We start from the raw sequence: 18506 nt of genomic DNA on the forward strand, positions 1-18506 counted from the left end.
GATGGACTGTGGCTGGCATGGCCGGCCTGCAAGGAAATGGACTTTTGGAAGGGAAAGAGAGACTTTTACTGAGGGTTCAAAGGCCGCCGGCTTCGCGTGGCTCCTGATCTGCAGACGTGATCTCATAAGCCCACTTTTGGGCTGTGAGGGCAGCATGGATGGTCCTCCTTGTGCCGGGCCCCTGGGGGCCTAGTCCTCAGGCAGAGCTTTTTATTGATTTCTGTGACCTTGGGCTGAGGATGATCCTGCCCAGGAAGTTCTGGCGCATCACACATGGTGGGAGGGCAGCAGGGGCATCTTGGCTGCCGCATGTGGCCCTGGGATCCTCTGGGCTCGTGCCAAGCTCTCTATGAGGGACCCTCCATTTTCCCTTTTTGTGCCACATCATTTTTCCTGGTCCTGACCTTGAGCCTCTTCCCTCAGAAGCTCAGGGAGCTCTTGGGTCTCCTTGAACGCCCTCCTCCCACCTCTGCACAGTCTGTCCTTAGTGCCGAGTAGGCCCCCTTTCTCATCCGCCTCTTAGAGTGGCCAGGGGCGCCCTGTGCCGGGCACTTTGCTAGCGGCTTTCCGAGGACGTGGTGGATCAGCCTCCGGGAGCTGGCACTCTGAGGGCAGCACAAGCAGCCTGGGAACGTCTCCCGCCACTGTCCGATAGACGCAGCAGCCCATGTTTCTCTTGCGGCCATGGGCACTAGACTCACCCAAGGAGCAGCACTGTGCCCTGGGGAGGCCCACACTTTATGAACCCGGCCTGACTAGGGGACCTTGGTTCTGGGGCTTTAACCCCAACGAGGAAAGAAGGGGGCGCACTCAGAGCACGCACTCTATTCTTTCCCACAGCCTTAGTCTGACCCGGTTCCTTGTCACCCCCATATATCTGAACCCTTCCTAGTTGTTTCCAGGCACGGCCTGACTGCCCCACTCCCAGGACAGCAGGCTCTGCCAGCCCCGGGCAGCGCCCTTGGGTTTGGCCCCACTCGGCAGTCCGGCTGCATGTTATCTGGGTTGGGAAAGCTCATGTGCGACTCCCCGTCCCATTCTGCAGGTCAGAACAGCAGTGTGGGGAAACTGAAGACCTTGTCTGGGGCCCTGGACATCATGATGAAAACTGAGCGAGCGTTCCAGCTGATCCGAAAGGAGCTCACCGAGGAGAGTGAGCAGGTCAGGGGGCGCAGGGAGTGGGAGGGTGGGCCAGGGCGGCTGGGGGAGGGGGCCGCTGCTGGCCAGGCGGTAAAACCCAACCAAAAGCTGGTGAGGAAACCAGAAGACCCCCTGACTTCCCCTGACTTTGCAGAGTAAAGATGAGTCTGTTTTAAAAAAGCCTCCTGGGAAAACTGCCGTCTGTGCCCTCCGTGAGGATGGGCTCGCATTCCCCAAGCCCAGTCCTCGCTGTGTGGACCCTCCCACCACCACTGACTCCAGCCAATTGAGGGCAGTTACTTATCCTCTGCACTCCCAGTTGGATTTTTGTTCCATTTTATTTTATTTAAATGTTAGCTTCATGAAAGCATCCTTTTGGGGGGGAAAATCCTAGATTAGTCAGAAATGACTTAAAGGAAGAGTTACCCCCGGTGTGATTTGATCAGATCAAAATTGAATTAGAAATTGATGTATTAGAGATAAATCTTATTTTGCGAGCCCCTTCTCTGAGCGGAGCAGCAGAGGGCTAAGCTCCTACTCGGACGATTGGGCGTCTGAATGGGCCCTTAAGCCAGCTGCCTCCTCAGAGAGCTTTCCTGTTAAAGTCCGCGTTCCCACAGCTCCGTTGGGGGGTGAGGGTGCCTGCTGGGCAGTTCTTTGTGGAGGGCAGCCATTCCCAGCTGCTAAGGGGATCGGGAGGAGAGTCCCTCTGATGGGTGAGCCACGGGTCATGAAGGAAAGCACGTGCTACAGGTTCTGCCCGAGCATCGCTTTTTGGCCTCAGCGGCCTGTGTTCTGCGAAGAGCATTCTGCCCAACGAGACCCGAGATCGGCCAAGTCTTGTGACGCGCAGACGGACCCTCGGTCCCGGAGCTTGCGGCGGGTTTGCCACCTCGTCGTTCAGTGTCTTGCTCCGTGACCCCGTTTGGGTTTTCTTGGCAGAGGAATCAGGGTGGCTGGCCATTCCCTTCTCAGCCCATTTTTACAAATGAGGAGACTGAGGCAGAGTTTGGGGCCTTGCCCAGGTCTCATGGCTGGTGAGTGTCTGAGGCTGGGCTTGAGCTCAGGTCGCCTCGACCCCAGGGCCGGCACTCGATGCACTATAACGTCGCACCGCCTCCAGGGGTGGGCAGCGAAAGTCAGTTTTGTGATTTTGAAATAGCTGAGCGTGTCATGGCGGCACAGTGAGCCGTCCCTGGAAACCGCCCGAGCCGTGAGCAGCACAGCTGGGACCTGAGACTCCGAGGAGGTGGGAGGATGAGGCCCGAGCTTGGCCTGGGCAGGCCTGGGCAGCCCCGGGGCCCATCTGGTCCTTCCTCTGAGGAGAGCGGGGCCTCCCTTCATCTGTGTCTCGGAGAATTCCCTTGGTGCTCACCGGCCCCTCCCCCAGCAGAGCTCTGGCCCACTACTGCGTGTCAGGATATGGCAGCATTGTGGCCAGAGTGACAGCCAGGCCTGAGGAGGGGGGGGCGGGGAGTTGCTGCTGCTCCTTCCCGGGTCCCTCTGAGGCACGGCGCTCACAGAACGGAACGACTTCCCTTGCAGAGCAAGAGCCAAAGCAGCTCAACCTCCGACCCCTCAGCCGCCAGCCTTCACCGCGAAGAGGTCGTGAAGCTGCTCAGCATATTTGAGTCGCGCCTGGCCTTCCTCCTGCTGCAGTCCATCAAGCTGCTGTCCTCGGCCAGAAAGAAAGCCAGGTCAGTGCAGGCTCGTGCGGCTCTGGGGATCTCCCACCCATTTTACAGCTGGAGAAAGCAAAGGCTCGCCTCGCCCAGTGGGTCCTAGACAAAGGTGTCCCCAGCTCTGGGCCCAGCACTTGTGCCCTGCAGCATCTGGCCCTTCTCTGTGGATGGGGTCTGGTCACTTGTGAGCTCAGAAGTCCTTTGGGGGCCAGGGCAGGGGCGGAGATGGCAAGCCTGCTGGGGTCTGCAGAGTCAAGAACATCTCTTTCATTTCCACGAGGTGGCAGCAGCTGGGCCAAAGGTCCGGGTCTCCAGGGCGGCGGCTTTGTTGGCTTTGTCAGGGCTTGCAGAGGAGGCGCAGGCTATCGCCTTCCCTCTGGACACCCAAGGGTTGGCGGAGGGGCCTGGTCTCTGACCAAGCCTTTGCTCTGCTGGCATTCCAGCAAAGGGCCGAAGTAATGTCTGGTTCCTCCAAGAGGGGCACAGGGCGCCCTGCTCCGAGCTCTCCGTGCCAGGGGCATCTGCGCCCGCAGCCCACCGTGGGCCCCCCGGTCTGTGGAGGGAGATGCGGCATTTTAGCCGTTAGTCCGGCACTTCTGCGACGTGCAGCCAAGCTGGTTCACAGAAGCAGGTGTTACTCGGTGCTGGGCGCTGCCCGTTCTGGCAGATGCTTCTGTGACGCTTGTCCGTGGCCGCACACGTGCTTGCGTCACTGACCACTGCTTCTTCTCCCCACAGCCACAGTGAGGACGAGGAGGGGCTGCTCCAGACCAACAAGCAGGCCTACTCCCACCTCCTGAGGGCCACTGCCGAGCAGCCCACCAGCCTGCTGCAGAGGATCGATGTGATCCTTCACCTGATGGGCCAGCTCTCTGCCGGCAAGGAGCCCGGCGGGGCCGTGCCCCCACCCCCCTGAGCGGCCCGGCTGGCCGACAGCAGCGTGTGACCAGTGCCTTGTGACCGCGGGCGCCGGGGCTGTCCGTCCGTCCGTGCGGTGCTTAGTTTAATTTACAATAAGAGACACAATGGGTCCTGACTGCGGGGAAGAGCAGGGGAGACCTCTGTTCTCCTCCTGGGACCTACGGACTCTGAGCTGGCTGGGAGGGGCCAGCACTCGAGGCACCGAGACGGGGGCCCGGTCAGACTCTTCCAAAGGCCTGGACAGACTCATGGCAATCATATGACTAAATGCTGTCCTAGAACTGGGCGAGCTGGCGCTCGACGGGTGGCGGGGAGTGGTGCACTAGCCTGAGCTCATCGGCGGGTTCGGCCTGTGGAGTGAGTACATTCAGAAGCTGCCCACAGAGCCAGCCCTGTTTCCTTCTCCCACGCAGTTATGACCGTGCACAAACAGGTGCCTTTTTTAGCTTCAAGACAGGAGTTTTCAGACACAATTGGGCTATTGGGCAGTTGGCTTGATTATCTCGCGCTCCAAAAGTCTTAGCACTACTCTGACTTAATATGGCAGTTGATCAAGAAAGAAGATATTATTATCCCTCTTTTTGAACTTGAAACTGTGAATAAAAGGCAAGAAAGATATTTTAAATAAATAAATTTATTTATTAAGAATAGACGTATCCATTTTTGGAGTGTTTTCCCTTTCAGCCCCTTCCCTTTAGGGCAATTCAAGTAGGGAGCACTTGTAGTCGAGGTGAAGGATGGAAGGCCTGAGGTAGCCGTGTACGTAGAGCCCTGGGCAGCTCTCTCTGACAGCCCCCAGCTGTTTCTTTATGGGATCACTTACAGTTTTGAGCAAAGACAAATTTCTTTTTTACATAAACTCTCGTGCACTGGGCTCTGTTGGCTGCGTCAGTGCAGGTAGAAGGTGATGTTCTGACAGGAGCCCAGGGGCTGGGCCCAGGACATTGGCCACATCCCCTCAGGCGGGTTCTCAATGGTTGGGTCGGTTTCCTTCCCCTAAGTCCTTCCTGGGATGTCCCCCACTAAAGGAAGTCACCCAGCTCTGAGAAGAGTTCCTCTCCACTCTCCCTCCTCCAGCACGGGGATCCTCACCATCTGTTTTTCCCTTTAATGTAGCTTATCAGTGACACAGATGTGCATAAACTTATCGCCATGGGTCCCCTTTAAGTTATATGTGCAAACTGTCAAGCATGAGAACCGGGTTTTTAATCAGAATCACTTGGTCACTTCATTTCCCTTCATAGTAAATAAGTTTAAGCCCCCAAGAAGCATGAAAGTTCCTTTCCCTAGATATCAGCCATTGGGGAATTGCCACGTCTGTTCCGATTGTAAAGCTGTGGCCTCTGCTGTGAGCAGAGATCTTCCAGGAGGCCCTGGCTTAGAGTCTTGCAGGTCCGGCCGGGTTCTGGAGGCATTTTCCCCAAGGTTACCCAGAAGGGCGAGTCTCAGCAGGGTCGTGACTCCGTCCTGCCTTCCTCACTCCCTCACTGCCACCTGCCATTGTGGCCCTCCGCCTCAGCAGCCAGAACTCTGGCTGAATCCTGGGGCCAAGACCCGTAAGGCTCTGATGGAGGAAACCTCCCCATGGCTTATCTGGGGTATTTAAGTGATAAGGAAGGACTATGGCTTTGGTGGACGTGGCACTTGTGGCATCGGGTGCCCGTGTTTAGTGGTTCAGCCTGTTGCTACTGGGTTTGGGTCAAGGTCTGTAGGTGAGTGGTCAGTGCCCTCTGTAACTGGACTGAATGTCTGCCAGTACATCAGTCTAAGGTCCTCTCCAAGGGTAAATGCTCATAAAAATTCGGCATTATGGGCTTTTCTTTAAATATTCTGTTTTCCTAATGGTAATCTTGCATTAAAATCATTCTACATCAAACACTGTAGCGCTCTCTCTTTTTAAAAAAGAAAATAGAAAATGGTCTTTGTTCCAATTATAGTTGTTGTTAATGAAAGGAAAGTCCCCGACCAGCCTCCAAAGTGCACTTTGAGATCCCTGCTCAGTCCATTCTACTCCAAGTTGCCATCATCCCATCCTAAAAACAGGGAGAGTGCATTAAAGCGAGCTGGGAAAGGGGAGTTCTGCAAGGGCTCTACATCTGGCCCCACAAGGCTCCAGGTCCAAGGCTCTGCCACTGTGCCCCCTCTGGGCACCTTGACTGCCTTCTCTAATAGGAAGGTGGGTGATCGGCTACAGGTTTCTAGATGTCGCGGGCTTCCCCTGCAGCTTCAATGAAAGCTCCCTCACCCCAGTTTCTGGGCCGAGAATCCCCAGGACGCACCAAGGCCGTGATTTTGGCCTCAGAGAGCTCCGTTCCCACCCCCTACCCCTTGGCAAGTTGTCCCTCGGGCAGTCCAACCTGGTGCGCAGGAACCCTGGGCAGAAGGGCGACCGCGACTTGGGGCACCCTCGGAGCGCTTGCTGCGGCCGTCCAGAGCGAGCTCCTCACCTGAGCATCTCCTAGGTGGCTCTGTCGGCTTTCTGCGCCGTCATTTTCAGGGAGGAAGGATGGACGTCGCAAATGTCGAACCACGTCTGGGAGATGGACTTTTTGGGGAGCAGCGCGTTGAGCACCAGGGAGGGGTTCTGCCGCCGGTCTTGGTCATTCACCACTTTCCAGTAGGCGTCCCCTTTGAAAAAGAAAAGGGCGCCGTGGGCGTAGGAGAAGTAGGCCGCGTCCAGGTCTCGCAAGGGGTGGTCTGGGGGGGCCGCGGGAGGGAAGGCGGCCACCAACCTCTTTGGGTAGGAGTTGGCCACTCGGCCTGTGGCCACGTCAAACGCATAAACCTGCGGGCACAAAGGACGGGAGACTCCAGCCCCCAGGTTGTCAGAGGGGGCAAAGCCCTGTTCCCCAGGTGAGCATAAAGGATGTGAGGCCCTGGCCCCCAGGTGGGCATGGAGGGTATGAGGTTGGGCACAAAGGGCAAGACCCCAGACCCTGGCCTCCAGGTAGGCACAAAGGACATGAGGCCCCGGCCCTCGGGTAGCCATGGCGTGCCACAGAAGGCTTTCCGCTCACCAAAGACTCCCGGAAGAAGTAAATGAGCTGGGTCCTTCGGTCATAGAAGGCCGTGTCCAGGGGGCTGGGGATGCCGGGAAAGCCTTCTGAGATGGGCCGGGGATAGCTCTGCCCGTGGGCGTCCTTGGCGTAGGCGCGGTCGCTGTCACTGTCATACCTCCAGAAGTGATGCCCTGAGACCCAGCAGAAGGACAGCCGTCAGAGGGGCTCCACAGGGATCATGTTCCCGGCGTGGCTGAGCTGGGAGGTGCTGGGAATGCAGTGGTGGCTAATAAGGGGGAGACCCGGCTCCAGCTTCTGCTCCGTGCCGGGCACCGGGCTCAGCCTTTACGTGCCCCCAAACCTCTGTCATTAGAGATGGGGAACTGGAAGACAGGGGCAAGGCGCCCTGCCCGGGGCCCCCTTCCGCTGGCAGCAAAGCCGGGCCGGGACTGGGTCTCCCCATGCCCAGTGTTTCTCCCTAAGCCTTCCCGGGGAAAATGCCTGCGATCCACCGGAGATCCAGGAACTGACCGCAGGAAAGTAGGGGCCGCAGCAGCCCCTCCCCCAGCCAGAGGCGCCCTCCACAGTGAAGACTCCATGAGGTCAGTGGAGGGGCTGAGAGGTTCCCTCAAGCCTCCATCCCAAGGCGATGATGGCATCCGGGGGCTGCCTTAGCAGCCTCTCAGGGGGGCTAATGATGAAAGCCCATTTCTGCATTTGGACTCCCCTCGTCCTTGTGCTTGTGCCTTCCCGGGCTCCTAAAGGAGAGGGGGCTGCAAAGCCCCTCCTCCCCATGAGAAGAGACGGGATCGTCCTCCCGACCCCCTCCCGGGGATGTCCCACCCCCTTCTATAGCACGTGGGAGCAAGAACCACCACCTTTGAAAAAGTAACGCTCGTCTCTTCTCCACGTCCATACGTGGACGTAAGCGTCGATGCCCTGGGAGGGGATTCCACGCCAGCCAGCGGCGGTGAAGATCGGGTCCCCGTAGCGCGTCCTGTTGTGGCGGTTCTCGTAAAGCCAGTACCAGCCGCGGCGGAAAAAATAGGTGCTAAAGCTCACGACCAGCTCCCCGTGGCGGGTTTTCTCTTTGCGGATCCAGTCAAAGGCCGTGTCAAAAGGTCCTTCACATGACCCTGATGCGGAATAATCCAGGAGAATTTGTCAAGCCCAAGCACGGCTGGGAACATGCCGAGTTACACACCGAGATTACAAAGGCACAAGGGAAGGTCTCTCCCGTCAAAGAAGCAGCTCCTGGGAGAGCCCAGGTACTAACAGGGACGTTCACGATCGCTGGCTGCCGGCGGCCACGTGCTGGGCGCTGCGTGGGCCCTTGGGCACGGGTACAGAGAATAAGTGTCTACCCACCAGGACCTTGTGTTCTAATAGAGGAGCCAGCAAAAGCACCCAAACTCTCTCTACCCATTCACCACCCATCCTTCTCTCTCTCTACCCACCCACCATCCACCACCCATCCTATCTCTCTATGCCCTTCCCGCCCTCAGGGCCCTTGGTCAGCCTGAGCACCCGCCCACGTGGGACTGGGAGCTCCACGCTGCAGACCCGGCGGCAAGGCGCGAGCCTGCGAGGCTCCGGGGGCCGCCCATCCTGAGGGACCGACCGCAGCCCCAGCAGAGCCGGGGGGGAGAGGAAACTCCGGCTGCGCTTATTGTGAGCAATGAAAAAACGAACTTCCTTCCCCTCTTTGTGGACTCGGCAGGCCAAAGAGCACGCGGGACCAGCCGCAGGCATCCCTCTCCCGCCCCCCTCCCGTCTCTTCCTCCTCCTCCTCTTCCTCCTTCCCCTTTCTTTCTTTCTCCTCTTCCTCTGGTTCCCACCTCTTCCTCCCTTCCCTCCTCCCCCCGCACTTTGGCACCCCGGAGCGATCCAGCAGCAGGGACACCCGCGGGACTCCACAGCCCAAAGCGCCTGCTCCGGTGCTGACAGTGCCCCCTCCCCATCCCCATCACCACATCCCGGGGCACAGGGTAACCAAGGTCGGCCTGGCAGGCGGCCCTGCTCGGCCGCGGGGCCCTGGGCTCTGCCCGGGCGCGTTCTCACCGTACAGGCTCTGTATGGCCTTCCTGTCCGCCCAGCCCAGCTCCAGCGCGGCCTCCTGTGGGGAGTAATTGGGCCGCATGATGGAGCCGCTCCTGTCCAGGTGAGGCAGGCCCAGGACGTGGCCGATTTCGTGAAGCGCCACCTGGCAGGGGAACAGACGGTCAGCGCCCCCCCGCCCCGGGGCTCTCAGTGCCGGGCTGCACGCGGGGGTCGCTTCAGTCACGGCGCTGCTGGGGCTCAACAGAACTTTTGTTAAAGAGAAAAGGAAAGTGGGGCCGCAGGGGGGAGCCGGGCTCCCGGAGCCCGACTGGGCTCCCGGCCCCAACACTCTCCGGCGCCTCAGGGTGGCTCAACACTTACTTTGAGGAGGCTGATCCCAGTGTCGCTGCTGGGAGACGTGAAGTGCTCGTCGTCGTCAAAGTGAATGTCCCCAAAGATCCAGGTGTGCGCGAACTCCTGGCCGCTCCCGTCAAATGGGCGGCTGCAGCCCAGGTGTCGTCCTGGGGAGGGTGGGGACAGCTCAGATGAACCAGTGTGAGTGTGTGAGTGTGTTATTGTGTGTCTGTGTGTGTGCGTGAGTGTGTCTGTGTGTGACTGTTGTGTCTATGTGAGTGTGTGTGTCTGTGATTGTGTATGTTATTGTGTGTCTGTGATTGTGTGTGTGTGTGATTGTGTGTGTTTGTGAGTGTGTGTATGTGTGTGATTGTGAGTGTGTGAATGTGTGTGTGTGATTGAGTGTCAATGTGTGTGTGGTTGTGATTGTGAGTGTATGTGATTGAGTGTGTGTGAGTGTGTGTTGCCTGGGGGAGCAGAGGCTGGTAAAAAGGGCCCCCCGTGTAGAAGAACGGGAGCAGAGCTAAAGCTGGGCCCTGCCCTGCACGGATGAGGAAGCAGAGATCAGGATCACAGATCTGGGTCTATGGGTCGGAAATGATCCCCTAATCCTGTCTGGTACAACGACCCCTTTTATGGAGGAACAAACCGAGGCATGGGCACTCTGAATGGCCCGGTGGAGGTCAGAAATGGAGGCGAGCTTGGGAGGCAGGGGCCGCAGAGTCAGAGATGGTTGGTGTCCACCGACCAGCTGGACTCACCCCTTCCGAAGCCCAGCTTGATGTCCACGCGGGCTGCAGGAGAGAGGCGGTCCTCTTTGAACTTGAGCGGGCTGACCTCGCTCCACATCCGGAAGGCCAGCTTGAAGATGAACCTCTGCTCCTCGACGGAGAGCTGGCTGCTGTAGCCCTCCCCGACCAGCCTCCACCGCAGCAGCCTCCTGGAGAAGGCGCGCAGGCCTGGGGGCCCCCGGAGCGGCCGGAGTGCCGGCAGGGACCGCCTCGTCCGCCCCTCGGGCCCGGCGCCCAGAGCCGCCCGGCCCCCCTGCTCCGCGCCGGGAGTCCCGGGCCGCGGGTCTGGCTCCCGCGGGAGCTGGCGATCCGGCACGCCGCAGCGCGGCTGGTTCATGGCGGCCAGGGTGGCTTTGTCCAGCTGTCCGGTCACCGGTAACTGACTGAAGGACTGGAACATGGCGATGGCCTTGGCCAGGCCTGGGTCTCCGCCAGGCCGCCCCAGGAGCTTCCCTCCTGGCCTGGCCGTGGAAATCGCCTCCTGTACGCTGGGGGGATCTGCCGGAGGTTTGTCGTCGGGTGCGGGCCCCAGAACATCCAAGGCGGGGGCCGTGCCCCCAGCGGGCCAGACCGTCCAGCCGTATTTGGATAAGAACAACTGCAATCAGAAACCCAGACGTCACCCAGCCGCCTTCTATACAGTGAAAACTGGGGCTGGGGGCCCATCAATCAAGCAGGACCCAGGCAGTTATTAGGCGCCCACTCTGTACCAGCCCAGGGGAGAAAAGCCATTCCTGCCCTCAAGGCGATCCTGTTCTAGGAGACGGGTGGGCAGCCCCGTGGAGGACTCCCAGCCTCCTAGACCCACTAGCTCTCCTGTGTGTGACTTCTCCATACACCTTCCGTGTTCCCACCAAGCTGAGCCAACCTGCCATCCTGTCTCCTACCCAGGAGCCATTTGTACAGGAGGCTGTGTGCCATATGCCTGAAATGCATTCCATCTTTATCTCTTCTTCAGCATGCATTTATTAAGTGCCTACTGTGTACCAAAGACCCTCAGAATCCTTTTCTTCTTTCAAGGTTTTCCTTCCTCCCTCCCTTCCTCCCTCCCTTCCTCCCTCCCTTCCTCCCTCCCTTCCTTCCTCCCTTCCTTCCTTCTTACCACTGTACTATCCTTCCCTTTCTTGCTTGCTTTCTAGCAATTAATACAGGAGTTGCTCTTGCTGTATTTTAAAATACCACAAAACAGCCGAACTGGGAAGGACTCCCAGCTCCTATGATATATATATTCTATAAAGACTAGTTACTCTCGACTTTAAAACATAAGTATTGAGAATCAGAGACAGAGGGGGGGAAGAGAGAGGGAGAAGGAAAGGGGGGAGAGACAGAGGCAGACAGCGAGAGGAAGGAGAGAGAAAGGGAGAAAGAGAAGGAGAGAGGAAAAGAGAACGAGAGGGGGAGAGGGAGAAAAAAAAAGGATGGAGAGAGGAAAGAAAGAAGGAACAGAGGAGAGAAAGAGAGAAGAAAGAGTGGAAAGAGAAAGGAAAAAAAGAGAGAAAACTAGCTTTTACAGCCAGTTTTACAATTTACAGAAGCATTTTACAAATGTCTCATCGGAGGCCCAAGTTGGACTCTTCCCCCCTACTGGGGCACACAGGAGGTGCTCGATAAATGCTTAGGGATTGAAGCTGGATGGGACAGTCAGACAGCCGGTGCCTGCTGGTCGCTGGGAGGAGTGGATCAGAGAGCCCCAAGGGGCTACTTCTCTGTCCGGGGTCCTGTACAGAGCGTCCAGGGTGGGGGGGTGACTACTCTGGCTGTGAGTTCACTGGGGAGGGGGGGAAGGGGGGGGTCGGGGTCTCTCCTACCTGAGCAGAGTGGAGGTCAGTGACAGGCTCGGCCTGGTGCAGGACGGACTCCTCCAGGTCCGAGTGGTCCCGGCTGTGGAAGAGTTTCTCGGGCTGGGCGGGCCAGGGGGCGGCCAGGAGGCAGAGAAGCCGCACCAGGGGCAGCGGGATAGCGGCCGGCATGGCGGCACTTGTCGGACAGCAGCCCCCTGGCCCTCTCTCTTCCTGGAAGAGCCTCGGCCGGAGGAGGACGGGAGCGGCTCTTTATAGCTGGGACACCGCCCCCCTCCTTCTCTCCAAGCTCTCCTGTGATAATTCTCACCTCGGTCTGAAGTGTGCTGCCCCGGGGTGAGCACACACATGTGCCAGCCGGGGGGAGCCTGCTCTTTGAAGGCAGCTCCTGGCTCGTGCCTCAGGACTGCAGCTTGTCGGGGCCCCCCCTCCTTCTAGGAGCCCTCAGCTCCCTCTGGGATCCCAGTGGCTCCTAGCTGGACGATCAGCAAGCATTTATTGAGCACCACCTGCTCCTTGGGTCCCCATCTCTCCCACCTCCAGCCCCGGCTCCATCGCCTCTTGGGCACCTTAAGCTGGTATTCCAAACATAACTGAGCTCCTTCTCTGTCCCTCAGACTCTGCCCTTCCAGCTCCCCCTCACTGTCCAGGGCCCGCTTACCTTCCCAGAACCCCACACTCATAACCTGGGGCACCATCCTCACCTCACACTCCAGATCCACAAGCTGCCAGATCTTGCTGTGGGCACCACGGGGGCGTCTCTGGAGTCTCACCCCCCTCATCTCCTGCCTGAAGCCAGGGAGTGGGGTGCTCTGCTGGCATCCAAAGCCCCCTGTAGCCTGCCCGCCCTCCTCCTGGCTCACCTCCTTCTGTGCCGCCCTCCTCACTCTCCCACCTCCCTGCTCTGGGCATTTTCCTGCATTTCCACACTGCAGAGTCTGCAACACTCTCCTTTCTCATCTCCTTTTTCAATTTTTTTTTATTCTTTTTTATTCTCCCCCTGCAACTTGCGGGGTAAACACAAGCAGAACCGTCCACCTCTCTTACAGCTCTCTCAGCAGAACCAAAAGGAGCGCCGGGCTCAATAACGACCAATGATCCAAACAGAAACGCACGAAGATCTTTCCCCTAGCCCGGGGCCACACCCAGTCAGAAGCTTGTGGGACTAGGGAAGGAGTCAAACCAGAAAACCCAGGCCCGGCCTCACCCAGCAAAAAGGCCTTCCAGGAGCCAGGGACAAGCCGGGAGTACCTGAAGCTGTGAGCTAAGGACAAGAACGGGGACAGACAGATGAGGATTGAGCAGAGGCCGTGGCTATGTCCCTGAGCCAGAACTGGGAGCCAGTCACTGGCGGGGGGTGGGGGAGGAGAAATCAGACCACATCCTCAGAATTAGCCCTATCCCAGGGCTCTGAAAGTTCAGCCTTGCTCATCTGAGCCTCCTTGATGGAAGAGAGATCATTGTCCCTGGATATCCATGCAAAAAAATAAAATATTAGAAAATAGATGCCCAAAGAGCGTCTCACTCTGGGCCATCATCACCCATAGCATCCATAGCCATAGGCCCATAGCTCTTGGATTCAGGAACAAGCTGTTCAAGGTACTCACAAGTACAAGTTTTATGGGAATGTAGCCAGGAGCATTTTGTCCACCAAAATATCCCACAGCCACAGCCACACTGTCCTTTTAGTAGAGGAATTTCTTCCAAGAAATCCCATTTTGTGGCCTTCAAGGCTCCACTTTAAAGGCTTCTGGAGAGGGAACCCCTCCTTCCCTCATGAAGGGGCCAGTCAGTCAGTCAGCATTAAGTGCTTTATTATGTGCTGGGCATCATCCTAAGCCCTGGGGACACAGAGAGAAGGAAACAAAACAGTCCCAGCTACCAAGGAGTTCACAGTCTGGAGGGGACGCTGGCCAGCAGCTTTGTGCAGACAGGAGCCATCCCAGGAAAATTGGAGAGACCTCGGAGGGAAGAACAGAGGGACAGCAGGTCTGGGGAAAGCTTCCCGTCAAGAACTGAGACGTGGCGGGAGAGCCTTCCTTCATGGAAAGCGGCCAGAGGAAGTCTCCTGCCCCTTTCAGCATGAGAAGGAAGCCCCCTCCCCACGCCCTCTATCACAGGCTCCCCAGCCCCACACCTTCCTCCTGGCCTCCAGGTTTATTTTTAAACATGGGAGGGTTCCAAGGGCTCTGCCCCCTGCTCAGGACCAAGGCACAAAACTTCCAGAACTCCAGAGCTTCAGGCTGGGGGCCCTCGAGTCTCATCCAGTGACATAATGACGGGGTTCCCACACAAAACTTCCAGGACCCCAGAGCTTCATGAAGGGGGAGTCCTTGAGTCCCACCCAGTGACATCATGACGGGGTTCCCACACAAAACTTCCAGGACCCCAGAGCTTCATGCAGGGGGAGTCCTTGAGTCCCACCCAGTGACATCATGATGGGGTTCCCACAAAGTTTGTCTGAGGAACCCATTGCTATCTGGCATTTGGCAGCAGATTCCACAGTAGTTAAAGCAAAGAGCATCTATCAAAATGGCTGAGCGTGCAGCCTAATGAATGGGAGCCCTGCTGGCTCCTGGGCAAGGATGCTCTAAGGGCGGTTCACTGCCCTGCTTCCAGGATTGAGGGGATGGAGATACAAAGTCCCCCCCCTTCCATTAGCCCTAGTTTTACCAGTCGACTAGTCCACAGCCTCTTCCCCTCTTATAAATTAGAGACAATTCCCTATATATTTTAGAAATGAGGCCTTTATCAGAACCTTTGACTGTAAAAATGTTTTCCAGTTTATTGCTTCTATTCTAATCTTGTCTGCATTAGTTTTGTTTGTACAAAAACTTTTCAATTTGATATAATCAAAATTTTCTATTTTGAGATCAGTAATGATCTCTAGTTCTTCTTTGGTCACAAATTTCTTCCTCTTCCACAGGTCTGAGAGGTAAACTATCCTATGTTCTTCTAATTTATTTATAATCTCATTCTTTATGCCTAGGTCATGAACCCATTTTGACCTTATCTTGGTGTACGGTGTTAAGTGTGGGTCAATGCCTACTTTCTGCCATACTAATTTCCAGTTTTCCCAGCAATTTTTGTCAAACCGTGAATTCTTATCCCAAAAGCTGGGGTGTGAAGGTTTTTCTGGAGGCAGCCTTAGTCTCAGTTGAAATAAATAATTACTCCAAAATTGCAGCCAGCTGGTAAAAATGCAAACGTTTATTTCTCCTTCCAAATTAGCCTGGTTAGTTGAGGCCTATCTCTCTGCCTGGCTCCAAGAGATCTTGCAGCTTTGTCCTTGGCTTCTGCCTCTGCTTTCTTCAGCCTCCAGCTCAACTCCGACTCATGGCTTCTCAATCTCCAACTGAGGCGAGTAGTCTCTTGTATCTCCCAGAGTGCTCTATTTATGTTACTTCTCTGAGAGTGGAATTGTGGGATATCTCCCAGCATGCTCTCTGAAATCTCCCAAACATGTAAACTCCATTGAGTACTTAGATACTTATGAGCTCTCTAAAGGTGTGAACACAAGCATTGTTTCTATCAGTATTAGCAACTTATCACCTTGTAAGGATTCACTATAAGGTGTGAACCAATAAGCACTGTATCAATTCTATTGAGTTAACACCAGGATTCTGACATCACCCTTGAGTTTTCACCTTGTTTCAAGTTGAGTTGACACTAGGATTCCAACACTGGGGTCTTTGGGTTTGTCAATCACTAGATTGCTATAGTCATTAATTATTTTGTCTTGTGAACCTAACCTATTCCACTGATCAACGAGTCTATTTCTTAGCCAATACTAAATGGTTTTGGTAACTGCTGCTTTAATATAATTTTAGATCTGGTACAGCTAGGCCACCTTCATTTGATTTTATTAATTCCCTTGAAATTCTTGATCTTTTGTTTTTCCATATGAACTTTAATATATTTTCTAGGTCATTAAAATAGTTTTTTGGAGTCTAATTGGTATAGTGCTAAATAAATAGATTAGTTTATGTAGTATTGTCATCTTTATTATTTTTGCTCGACCTATCCAAGAGCATTTGATATTTTTCCAGTTGGTTAGATCAGACTTAATTTGTGTGGAAAGTGTTTTGTAGTTTTGCTCATATAGTTCCTGATTTTCCCTTGGCAGATAGATTCCCAAATATTTTATACAATCAGTAGTGACTTTAAATGGAATTTCTCTTTGTAACTCTAACTCTTGGATTTTGTTATATATAAGATATTTGATATATATAAGAATATATATAGAATATTGATGACTTATATGGGTTGATTTTGTATCCTGCAACTTTGCTAAAGGTGTGGATTATTTCTAATAGCTTTTTAGTAGAATCTCTGGGGTTCTCTAAGTATACCATCATATCATCTGCAAAGAGTGATAATTTGGTTTCCTCATTATCTAATTCCTTTAATCTCTTTTTCAGCTCTTATTGCCAAAGCTAGCATTTCTAATACAATATTGAATAGTAATGGTGATAGTGGGCAACCTTGTTTCACTCCTGATGTTATTGGGAATGGCTCCAGTTTATCCCCATTACATATGATACTTAGTGGTTTTAAATAGATGCTACTGATTATTTTAAGGAAAAGTCCACTTATTCCTATACTTGTGTTTTTAATAGGAATGGGATGTTGGATTTTGTCAAATGCTTTTTCTGCATCTATTGAGATCATATGGTTTTTGTTAATTTGGTTATTGATATAGTCAATTATACTAATAGTTATCCTAATATTGAACCAGCCCTGCATTCCTGGTATAAATCCTACTTGGTCATGGTGTATTATTCTGGGGATGATTTTCTGTAGTCTTTTTGCTAATATTTTATTTAAGATTTTAGCATCAATATTCATTAGGGAGATTGGCCTATAATTTTCCTTTGTTTTCATCCTATCTGGTTTAGGTATCAGTACCATGTCTGTGTCATAAAAGGAATTTGGTAGGACTCCTTCATTCCCTATTTTTTCAAATAGTTTATATAGCATTAGGGTTAATTGTTCTCTAAATGTTTGGTAGAATTTACATGTAAATCCATCTGGTCCTGGAGATTTTTTCTTAGGGAGTTGACTAATAGCTTGTTCTTTTTCTTTTTCTAAAATGGGACTGTTTAGACTATTTACTTCCTCCTCTGTTAATCTGGGAAGCTTATATTTTTGGAGGTAGTCATCCATTTCACTTAGGTTATCAAATTTATTGGCATAAAGTTAAGCAAAGTAATTCATTATTGCTCTAATTTCCTCTTCATTGGTGGAAACTTCTTCCTTTTCATTTTTAAGACTAACAGTTTGATTTTCTTATTTTTTTTTTTTTTGTAATCAGATTTACCAAAGGTTTATCTATTTTATTGGTTTTTTCATAAAACCAACTCTTAGTTTTATTAATTCAATACTTTTTTTACTTTCAATATTTTCTCCTTTTAAAAAATTTTAGAATTTCAAGTTTAGTATTTGATTGGGGGGTTTTTGGCCTTTTCCTAGCTTTTTAAGTTGGAAGCCCAATTCATTGATCTTCTCTTTCTCTATTTTATTCAAGTAAGCCTCTAAAGATATAAAATTTCCCCTTATAACCACTTTGGCTGCATCCCACAAATTTTGGTATGCTGTCTCATCGTTGTCATTATCTTGGGTGAAATTATTGTATCTATAATTTGCTGCTTCACCCAATCATTCTTTAGGATGAGATTATTTAGTTTCCAATTACTTTTTGGTCTATTTACTAACTTTTTGTTGAATGTAGTTTTTTATTACATCGTGATCTGAAAAGAATGCATTTACTATTTCTGCCTTCCAGTATTTAATTTTGAAGTCTTTATTTCCTAATATATGGTCAATTTTTGTATAGGTTCCATGAACTGCTGAGAAGAAAGTGTACTCCTTTCTGTCACCATTCAGTTTTCCCCAAAGATCTATCATACCTAATTTTTCTAATATTCTATTTACCTCTTTGATTTTTTTCTTATTTTGTGGTTTGATTTATCTAATTCTGAGAGAGCAAGGTTTCCCACTATTATAGTTTTGTTGTCTATTTCTTCTTGCAGCTCTCTTAATTTCTCCTTTAGGGATGCTACACCACTTGGTGCATATATTTATTATTGATAATGCTCCATTGTCTATGCTACCCTTTAGCAAGATATAGTATCTTTCCTTATCTCTTTTAATTAGATCAATTTTTGCTTTTGCTTGATCTGAGATAAGGATGGCTACCCCTGCTTTTTTGACTTCACCTGAAGCATAATAGATTCTGCTCCAGCCTTTTATCTTTACTCTGTACGTATCTCCCTGTTTTAAATGTGTTTCCTGTGAACAACATATTGTAGGGTTCTGGCTTTTGATCCAGTCTGCTTTCCACCTCTGCTTTATGGGAGAGTTCATCCCATTCACATTTACGGTTAAAATGACTAATTCTGTATTTCCTGCCATCTTCTTATCCCCAGATGAGTCCCCAGGTGGAAAATAGAAGCCCCCTTTCTTAACTTCTCCCCTGGTTACTGTCTCCCTTGAGAGCAGGGTACATTCTGGCCTTTCCGGGTCTGAGCAGGGGCTGCTTGGCACATCCAACTCCCCGTGACCCCATTTAGAGTTATTTTGGTAAAAACACCAGAGTGGTCCCCCATTTTCTTCTCCAGCTCATCTGACATGGGAGGAAGCTGAGCTGAACAGGGTTAAGTGATTTGCCTGGGTCACCCAGCTGGTGGAGGTCCAGGGCCAGAGCGGAGCTCAGGGGGACGAGCCCTCCTGCCTCCACGGCTGGCACTCACCCAGCACGGGCCTGGTGCAAACTAGGGT

The 18506-nt window shown here is 53.0% G+C and overlaps 2 protein-coding genes across 4 annotated transcripts in view; one reads left to right on the forward strand and one right to left on the reverse strand.

Moving 5' to 3' along the window:
- The window catches only part of EDRF1 (erythroid differentiation regulatory factor 1), a 30828-nt gene extending 26435 nt beyond the window's left edge, over window positions 1-4393 (forward strand). For all 3 annotated transcript variants that reach the window (XM_031957006.1, XM_031957007.1, XM_031957008.1), the window contains 3 exons: window positions 1046-1161; window positions 2686-2837; window positions 3561-4393. In XM_031957006.1, the coding sequence (XP_031812866.1) occupies window positions 1046-1161; window positions 2686-2837; window positions 3561-3738 (446 nt within the window). In that variant the 3' untranslated portion in view covers window positions 3739-4393. The remainder of the gene's footprint in view (window positions 1-1045; window positions 1162-2685; window positions 2838-3560) is intronic.
- A 1121-nt stretch (window positions 4394-5514) lies between these two features.
- On the reverse strand, window positions 5515-13005 carry MMP21 (matrix metallopeptidase 21). The gene is made up of 7 exons (XM_031957009.1): window positions 11736-13005; window positions 9898-10525; window positions 9164-9303; window positions 8804-8945; window positions 7621-7878; window positions 6761-6933; window positions 5515-6528 (listed from the first exon to the last, which is right to left on the reverse strand). The coding sequence occupies exons 1-7, from the start codon at window positions 11895-11897 to the stop codon at window positions 6202-6204; spliced, it is 1830 nt and encodes a 609-aa protein (XP_031812869.1). The 5' UTR covers window positions 11898-13005; the 3' UTR covers window positions 5515-6201.
- Window positions 13006-18506: the final 5501 nt, after the last annotated feature.

The sequence above is a fragment of the Sarcophilus harrisii genome, chromosome 2 (assembly GCF_902635505.1).
Source record: "Sarcophilus harrisii chromosome 2, mSarHar1.11, whole genome shotgun sequence".
NCBI lineage: Eukaryota > Metazoa > Chordata > Mammalia > Dasyuromorphia > Dasyuridae > Sarcophilus > Sarcophilus harrisii.